At 46.2% G+C, this 9,311-nt stretch overlaps 1 protein-coding gene across 2 annotated transcripts in view; it reads left to right on the forward strand.

Moving 5' to 3' along the window:
* The window catches only part of TAF8 (TATA-box binding protein associated factor 8), a 20,605-nt gene extending 16,664 nt beyond the window's left edge, over window positions 1-3,941 (forward strand). Inside the window, exons 8-9 of one of the 2 annotated variants that reach the window (XM_017547269.2) lie at window positions 1,547-1,686; window positions 1,985-3,941. In XM_017547269.2, coding sequence (XP_017402758.1) covers window positions 1,547-1,686; window positions 1,985-1,997 — 153 coding nt within the window. In that variant the 3' untranslated portion in view covers window positions 1,998-3,941. Of the gene's footprint in view, window positions 1-1,546; window positions 1,691-1,984 lie in introns of those variants that run through there. The other variant, XM_037745296.1, reaches the window with a different exon arrangement.
* Window positions 3,942-9,311: the final 5,370 nt, after the last annotated feature.

Below are 9,311 nucleotides of genomic sequence, written 5' to 3' on the forward strand. Positions count from 1 at the left end.
CAACTGTGACTTGAAAAATTTTGATCATGCTGATTACATGTGAACTTATAAACTTTTCTGAAAAACCACATTTTTCTAAAAAATAAACAGTAAAAAAAACCCTGCCTTAGAGTTCGAGACCAGCCTGGCCAACTGGTAAAACCCCATGTCTACTAAAAATACAAAAATTAGGCCAGGTGTGATGGCTCACGCCTGTAATTCCAGCACTTTGGGAGGCCGAGGTGGGCAGATCACGAGGTCAGGAGATGGAGACCATCCTGGCCAACATGGTGAAACCCCATCTCTATTAAAAATATAAAAATTAACTGGCTGAGGTGGCAGGCGCCTGTAATCCCAGCTACTCGAGAGGCTGAGACAGGAGGACAGCTTGAATCAGGGAGCTGGAGGTTTCGGTGAGCCGAGATTGTGCCACTGCACTCCAGCCTGGAGACACAGTGAGATTCTGTCTCAAAAAAAAAAAAAAAAAGTTAGCTGGACATCATGGTACTTGATTGTAATCCCAGCTACTCTGGAGGCTGAGGCAGGAGAATCGCTTGAACTCGGGAGGCAGAGGCTGCAGTAAGCCAAGATTGTGCCACTGACTCCAGCCTAGGTGACACAAAGAGACTGTCTCAAAAACCCAGACCAGGCCTGGTGGCTCACGCCTGTAATCCCAGCACTTTGGGAGGCCGAGGCAGGTGGATCACAAGGTCACACGTTCAAGACCAGCCTGGCCAAGATGGTGAAACCCCGGCTCTACTAAACATACAAAAATTAGCCAGGCATCGTGGCACATGCCTGTAATTCCAGCTACTCGGGAGGCTGCGGCAGAGAATTGCTTGAACCCGGGAGGCAGAGGTTGCAGTGAGCCGAGATCACGCCATTGCACTCCAGCCTGGGTGACAGAGTGAGACTCTGTCTCACCAAAAAAAAAAAAAAAAACCTGCCTTGTAGGTTGCAGATAGGCATGACCGATGATGTGCATGTGTTGGTACCTGCAGGCTCTGCTTCTGTTAGTAGAACCCTCAGGGCTCTTGAAGTTCCTGGCTTATGCTGGGATGTGATCATTGGTAGCAGGCACCAGAAATTTGAGAATTCGGGGGGGAAGTCTGTTCTGATGTAGGCTAACTCCCGATGTCCTGCATCATACCCTATTCAAATGATTTGTTCTGATCCCGTATCTCCCAGTCCTGCAGGGCATCCGGGGCCACTTTCCTCTTCATCTCCCCCCCAGGCTGGGCATCTTCCCTGAAACATCTGAATTTGATTCCTATCCCTCACAGGTCTCTGTTCTTTCCAACCCCTGTCCCTGCCTTCTCCAGAGGTTCAAGACTCTGGACTCTGTTGTGTGCTGTCCTGGGTCAAGGCTGTTAGTCTTGCCTTTTCTTTGTAGCCAGCCCCTGCCTGATCCTTACTTCATCGGGGGCAGAGATAGGAACGCTGGAAAGAAGGTGCTTCACAGGTCCTAATTTCTCAGTGAAAGGCTGCTAACAGTCATTCCAATTATGGGCATGATCTCTTTCCTTATGCTGTTGGTGTTGTGCTTTATTTCGGCTTTTGCTCAAAGGAGGATTCTGGAGCTGAGAAGGAGAACACCTCTGTCCTGCAGCAGAACCCCTCCTTGTCAGGAAGCCGGAATGGGGAGGAAAACATCATTGATAATCCTTATCTGCGGCCCGTGAAGAAGCCCAAGATCCGCAGGAAGAAGTGAGTTGGAGGCTGGGGTCCAGGGAGCCTTCTCTGTCCCACCGAGATGGTCTTCTCTGCTCCTTGGTGGAAAAGAGGCTCCTCAGTGGGGTTGAGCCTTGGGGACAGCCACTCTGATGAGAAGGAATAGTCTCCCTTTTCTTGTCCTTACTTGGATCCCATACACAGCTCTCGTTCCTTAGTGGTTGAGTGTCCTGCAGGCTAAGGACCAACCGTTACAGCGCTGGAGCTGTTTTCCCCTAGAAGTAGAGCAGACAGGGCCCCCACCAGGAGGCTCCATAGTTCTTCTTCTTTCTAGGTCCCTCTCCTGAGCTGAGAAGGAAACCTGGCTTGTACAGGGGCGCAGATTCCACATCCACCCCAGGGGAGTTAAAGCCACTCGAGGGAAGAAGAGAGGATGACCTACCTCCTCATGACTGAGCCGAGGCTGCAGGGTGTGATTGGACATGATTTTCATGGCAGACTGTCTGTTAAGATGACCTGTTTTCACTGGCTGTTTGGGTTGAGGAAGATATGAACAGAATAATGCGACTTTTTTTTTTGGAGTTGGAGTTTCACTCTTGTCACCCAGGCTGGAGTGCAGTGGTGCCATCTCAGCTCACTGTAGCCTCCGCCTCCCAGATTCAAGCAATTCTCCTGCCTCAGCCTCCTGAGTAGCTGGGATTACAGGCATGCACCACCACGCCTGGCTAATTTTTGTATTTTTAGAGAGGTGGGGTTTCGCCATGTTGGCCAGGCTGGTCTTAAACTCCTGACCTCAAGTGATTTACCGCCTCTGTCTCCCAAAGTGCTGGGATTACAGGCGTGAGCCACCGCACCCAGCCAGAGACTTTCTCAATCAACCAAGACAGGCACTGGGGCATAGCAGCCGCCAGTGACTTCGTTCGTTATCACAGGATTTGATTTCTTTGAAACTTATGAGACCAGGGAAAGTGACGGGAAAGAAAGGGCTCTTTGCTGCTGTGCTTATTATGAAGAAGACTGTTTGTCCAGCGTGTATTTCAGGATATCTGCATCCCATGTATTGACTCACAATTTGTGGCACCACTTTCCCATCCCATTCTTGTTTCTCTCCTCATCTGGGATCTGGGCTCCAAGTGCTCCGTTGAGCTGATGGAAAGTGACTGTGCACGCCCTCAACGTGTTGGAAACAGGAGGCCCACACAGCACAGCTTTGATCCGGGGCCAGCAGGAATCAGTAGTCTTGAGCAGATTCATCACTGTGAAGGAAGGCGACATGTCAGGGCTGCACCCATCCTCTGCTCAGCATTTGATGACAGCTCCCCGAAGCGGGCAGCACTCTGCTCCTGAGAGAGTTACCATTTATTGCCTCTCTGAGGAATGTGTGCTTGGGAACTGCCAAGTCTTGCCCCTTCCGGAAGAAGAGATTTTTCTCTCACAAGAGCCTAGAGCGTCAGCTGTATTATGCTGGGACTTGATAGAGGAGCCATGGGGTTTAAACAGTACAAAAGAAGGCCAGGCCCGGTGGCTCACGCCTCTGATCCCAGCACTTTGGGAGGCCGAGGCGGGTGGATCACAAGGTCAGGAGTTCAAGACCAACCTGGCCAACATAGTGAAACCCCCCTCTCTACTAAAAATGCAAAAATTGGCCGGGTGTGGTAGCAGGTGCCTGTAATCCAGGGATTCCAGCTAATTGGAAGGTGGAGTCCGGAGAATCACTTGAACCCAGGAGGTGGAGGTTGCGGTGAGCCAAGATCGTGCCACTGTACTCCAGCCTGGGCGACAGAGCAAGCCTCCATTTCAAAAAAACAATAGGAATAAAGTAAACAGTAGGAAAGGGTTTGGTGGGATGAGTGGGATGTTGAGGGCTGGGCCTCATCTTGTGTTTTGAAAGCTGAGAAACCTGGCTGGTTGGCCGGAAGGCTGGTGGAGGGGCTGGAATGAGCCAAGCTGAGGGGTTCTCCAACAGGCAGGTCTCAGTTTGTCCAACTGCTTTGTATTCCTATGGGGAAAACAGTGTCATTTTTAATGTGCCTACAAACCAGAAAACACCTTTCTAGTCTCCTAAGGAAGAGCTTTTAAAACTAAACCCAAGGAAGAAAAATGCAACGACACCTGGAAGTGAACACTGGATGAATAAGCCGATCCCCAAATAGAATCCTTAGTCCATCTTTAACTTCAGTATACCCCTTTGGCTTCCACAGTTCAACTCTCCTTTTTTTTTGTTTGTTTGTTTGTTTTGAGACAAGGTCTCACTCTGTTGCCCAGGCTGGAGTGCAGTGGTGCTATCTTGGCTCACTGCAACCTCCACTTCCCAGGTTCAAGTAATTCTCTTGCCTCAGCATCCAGAGTAGCTAGATTACAGGTGCCTGCCACCAGGCCTGGCTAATTTTTTTGTGTGTTTTTAGTAGACACAGGATTTTGCTGTGTTGCGCAGGCTGGTCTTGAACTCCTGGCCTCCAGTGATCTGCCCACCTCGGCTTCCCAAACTGCTGAGATTATAGGCGTGAACCACAGTGCCCAGCCCATCTCTTAATCTTCCATTCCCTTGGTGAATTTGGAAACTTGAAACACTTGAGGACTTGACGGCAGACTCTGTGTTCCTCTGGCCTCACTGTACTGTGTCATTTTGTCTAGAAGGAAAGAGCTGCTTATCAGGAACTAAGGGGGGGACGCTAGAAAAAAAAAAAAAATTGAATTCGCCAACTGGATTAAATAGGAGTTTTTCAGGTTGGTAGTAACCTGAAACTGTCCTAGATCAAAGCAGTTAGACTAGCCTATGTGCGCTTCTCAGGGTTTGTGATTCAGTTCTTTGAGATTCTTGGCCTGATGAGTTGATAAACACAGCCCCGCATTCAAGCCATGGCCAATCCCAGCTTGCTGTTCTCACTGCTCTTGGGAGGTGTCATCCCAGTCAGTGTTTCTGCAGTTTCCATTTGTTGTTATTATCCAAAGTCAGCGCCTGTGAGTGCAGTTGTGCTGAGTTATAGGCAGCGTTTGGAAAAGGGTTGCTATTTCTGCTGTTGAGATTTCAGAGGCTGTACTCTTATAATTTTGTTCTGAGGGGAGACAGGGAAAGGATGAGACAACTTAAAACACTGACCTGCCTGTTGTATAAAAATGCATAATTCTCAATGTGTATTTATAAATTTTTATTTTTTATAACTTTGTGGGACTTCTTAGAGGCAAAAAGTAGTACACAAGCAGATTGAACATGTGGTTTATGAAAATCTCAATAAATATTCATAATAAAAGCTTTGTAAATAAATAGAACTGTAAGCTTTGACCTTAATTTATGTTCAAAAGTTAACAGCAAGGTGGACAGATAAGTCAGGCGTAGCCCTTGTGTTGGCCTAAGCACACCTGGGAACTTAGTAAAACTTCTATTTTGGAAATTTTCAAACACAAAATTAGCAAACAGTATGGACCCGTATGTATTCCTCACCAAGCTTCTACACTTATCAACAAATTGTTGATTCTGTTTCATGTTTCTCCTACTTTCTGTCCTTTATTTTTTTTCCTCCTGGAGTTTTTTCGTTCGTTTGTTTGTTTATTTGTTTTGCGATGGAGTTTTGCTCTTGTTGCCCAGGCTGGTGTGCAATGGTGCAGTCTCAGCTCACTGCAACCTCTATCTCCTGGGTTCAAGCGATTCTTCTGCTTCAGCTTCCCAAGTAGCTGGGATTACAGGTGCCTGCCACGATGACCGGCTAAGTTTTTGTATTTTTAGTAGAGACAAGGTTTCACCATGTTGGCCAAACTGGTCTCCAACTCCTGACCTCAAGTGATCCACCTGCCTCGGCCTTCCAAAATGCTGGGATGGCAGGCGCGAGCCACCATGCTTGGCTCCTATGGAGTGTTTTAAAGTGCAAAAACCCAGACGTGTGTCATTTAATCTGCAAGTGTATCTGTATGTGTCTCTGATTTTTAAATTTTAATTTTGGAATAATTATAGATTCACATGATGTTGCAAAAAATCTTCAGAGAGATCCTGTATACCCATCACCCACTTTCTCCCTGTGGTAGCATCTTGCATAACTGTAGTGCAATATCAAAACCCTTGCATTCAGTTTCAATGTACAATTTGGATTGTATATTGGTACAATCCCTAGAGCTAATTTAGGTTTCACCATGTGCACATGTGTGTTTATTCTGTGCAGTTTCATCATGTAGATTTGTGTACCCACTACACAAATGGGGAAGACACAGAAGCATTGCATCAGTACAGTTCTCCCTTGTGCTGTCTCTTCATAACCACATCCACCTCTCTGCCCTTCCCCCATCTCTCCTGGCTGCCACTACTCTGTTCTCCATCTCTAATGTTACTGAAAGAATGTTATAAATTGCCGGGCATGGTGGCTCACACCTGTAATCCCAGCACTTTGGGAGGCTGAGGCGGGTGGATCACAAGATCAGGAGATCCAGACCTTCCTGGCTAACATGGTGAAACCCTGTCTCTACTAAAATACAAAAAATTAGCTGGGCGTGGTGGCACACGCCTATAGTCCCAGCTACTTGGNAGAGACGGGGTTTCACCATGTTGACCAGGATGGTCTCGATCTCTTGACCTCGTGATCCACCCGCCTCGGCCTCCCAAAGTGCTGGGATTATAGGCGTGAGCCACCGCGCCCGGCCTTAAAAAAATATTTTTTTGTAGAGATGGGGTCTCACTACAATTGCCTAGGCTGGTCTCAAACTCTTGAGCTTCAGCAATCCTCCTACCTTTGACCTCCCAAAGTGCTGGGATTGCTGGCATGAGCAACTGCCCCTAGCCTGATCCAACACCATTTTGAAGAGCTGCCCTTCCTCTGTTGAATTACTCTTGTACCTTTATCAAAAATCAGTTGCTCATATTTGTGTGTTGATAGACCTTTTTTAAAAATATTACCACCATGTCATTATCACACTTAACAAACAGAAATTTCATAATATCCTCTTACCCAGTTCATACTCAGATTTTTCCATTTGTCTCAGCATGTTTTTTTTTTTTTTTTTTAATGGTTGACTTATTTGAATCAGATCAAAATAAATCCACGCATTGCACTCAGTTTCCAAGTCTCTTAACTATGCCACAGTCCCTGGGTCTGTATTATGAGCGGCAGCCTGGCCATTCCCCTTCCCTGACCTGCCCCTCTGCATCACAGTGCCAGTTCTGGCTTTGGAGTGAGGATGCCCGGCAAGGCCCTTTCCTCTGTTTCTGACCAGGAGGCAGTTAAATGATGATTGTCAGGGTTATTCTGAGAAACCAGTAGCAACACTGGCTGGCTTTCAGGGAAACAAGTGTAAAAGATGTACCTGAGCAGGGCCAGGCGTGGTGGCTCATGCCTGTAACCCCTGCGCTTTGGGAGGCTGAGGCTGTTGGATCACGAAGTCAGGAGATCAAGACCAGCCTGGCCAAGATGGTGAAATCCTGTCTCTACTCAAAATACAAAAAGTAGCTGGGCCTGGTGCCAGGCACCTATAATCCCAGCTACTCGGGAGGCTGTGGCACAGAATTGCCTGAACCCGGGAGGCAGAGGTTGCAGTAAGCTGAGATTGCACCACTGCACTCCAGCCTGGGTGACAGAGTGAGACTCTGTCTCAAAAAAAAAAAAAAAAAAAAAAAATTGCGTGGTCTCAGTTTTACTAAAAAAAGAAAAAAAATGTTATAAGTTGAATCATAAAGTATGTGACTTTTCTTTTTGAGATGGAGTCTTGCTCTGTCGTCCAGGCTGGAGTGCAGTGGCACAATCCTGGCTCATTGCAACCTCCGCCTCCTGGGTTCAAGCAGTTCTCTTGCCTCAGCCTCTCAAGTAGCTGGGATTACGGGCATATGCCACCATGCCCAGCTAATTTTTGTATTTTTAGTAGAGATGGGGTTTCATCAGGTTGGCCAGGCTGGTCTCGAACTCCCGACCTCAAGTGATCTGCCCACCTCGACCTCCCAAAGTGCTGGGATTACAGAGGTGAGCCATTGCGCCAGGCCAAGTATGTGACTTTGATGTTGAATTTTTCAGTTCTGCATAATTCACTTGAGGTCCATCTAGGTGGTTGTGTGTATCGATAGTTCCTTTCTTTTTATTGCTGAGTAGCATGGATGCACCATAGTTTAACACAGTTTCTTTAACCATTCAAACGTTGAGAGACATCTGGGCTATTTCCAATTTGAGGCTACTCTGAATAAAGCTGCTATAACACTTGTGTACAGGTTTTTTGTGTGTAAACAAGTTTTCATTTCTCTGCAATAAATGCCTAAGAATGGAATTGCTGGGTCCTGTGGTAACTGCATGTTTAATTTTATAAGCAACTGACAAAACTATTTTCCAGAGTGAGTGTACAATTTTTTTTTTTTTGAGACAGTCTTGCTCTGTGGCCCAAGCTGGAGTGCAGTGGTTCGATCTCAGCTCACTGCAGGCTTCACCTCCCAGTTCAAGTGATTTACTGCCTCAACCTCCCGAGTAGCTGGGACTACAGGTGCATACCACCATGCCCGGCTAATTTTTGTATTTTTAGTAGAGGAAGGGTTTCTCCATGTTGTCGAGGGTGGTCTTGAGCTCCTGACCTCTAATGATCTACCCACCTCAACCTCCCGAAATGATGGGATTCCAGGTGTGAGCCACCCTGCCCAGCTGGCTGTACCACTTTTTATTCTTGCTAGCAATGTGTGAGTGATCCAGTGTCTCTACAGCCTCACAAGTATTCAGTATTATTTTTTATTTTAGCCTTCTGATAGGTGTGTTATAATATCTTATTGTTATATTAATTTGCACTTCCTTAGTTTCTAAAGATGTTCAACATCTCCATGGTATTTATTTGCTATCTGAATATCCTATTTGGTGAAATGCCTGTATATGTCTTTTGCCCATTTTGTAATTGGATTGTTTTGAGATTTCTTTATGTATTCTAGATATAAGAACTTGGTTGGGCCCGGCACGGTGGCTAACCCCTGTAATCCCAGCGCTTTGGGAGGCTGAGGCAAGCGGATCACGAGGTCAGGAGTTCGAGACCAGTCTGGCCAACATGGTGAAACCTTGTCTCTACTAAAAATACAAAACATTAGCCAGGTGTGGTGGCAGGGGCCTGTAATACCAGCCACTCGGGAGGCTGAGGTAGGAGAATGACTTGAACCTGGGAGGCGGAGGTTGCAGTGAGCTGAGATTGCGCCATCGCACTCCAGCTTGGGTCACAAGAGCAAGACTCTGTCACAAAAAGGAAAAAGAACTTGGTTGGATATGTAGCTGGCATATATTTTCTCCCACTGTGTAGCTTGTCTTTGGATCCTCTTTACAGGGTCTTCTGCAGAGCAAAACTTTTAAATTTTGATGAAGTCCAATTTACCACGTTTTCTTTTTACAGATTGTGCCTTTGGTGTCAAATATAAAAACTCTTCACCAAGCCTTTGGGGTCCTGAAGATTTTCTTCTGTAGTTTTCCCTGAAAGTGTTATAGATATGTTTTACATTTTAGTCCTTGATCTGTTTTAATTTTTATATAAGGCATGAGATTTACATCAAGTTCATTATTTTACTTATAGATGTCCAATTGATCTGACATGATTTTTTTTTTTTTTTTTTTNAAAAAAAAAAAAGGAAAGAAAAAAAAGGCGTACCTGTGTAGCTGAGCTTTGTTTTTCTGGCATCTTGAAGTCACTCTACTTCAAGCGGTGTGATCATGGTGACCAGTGTGGAT

This window comes from Cebus imitator, unplaced genomic scaffold (genome assembly GCF_001604975.1).
Source record: "Cebus imitator isolate Cc_AM_T3 unplaced genomic scaffold, Cebus_imitator-1.0 Scaffold197, whole genome shotgun sequence".
Taxonomy (NCBI): Eukaryota; Metazoa; Chordata; class Mammalia; order Primates; family Cebidae; genus Cebus; species Cebus imitator.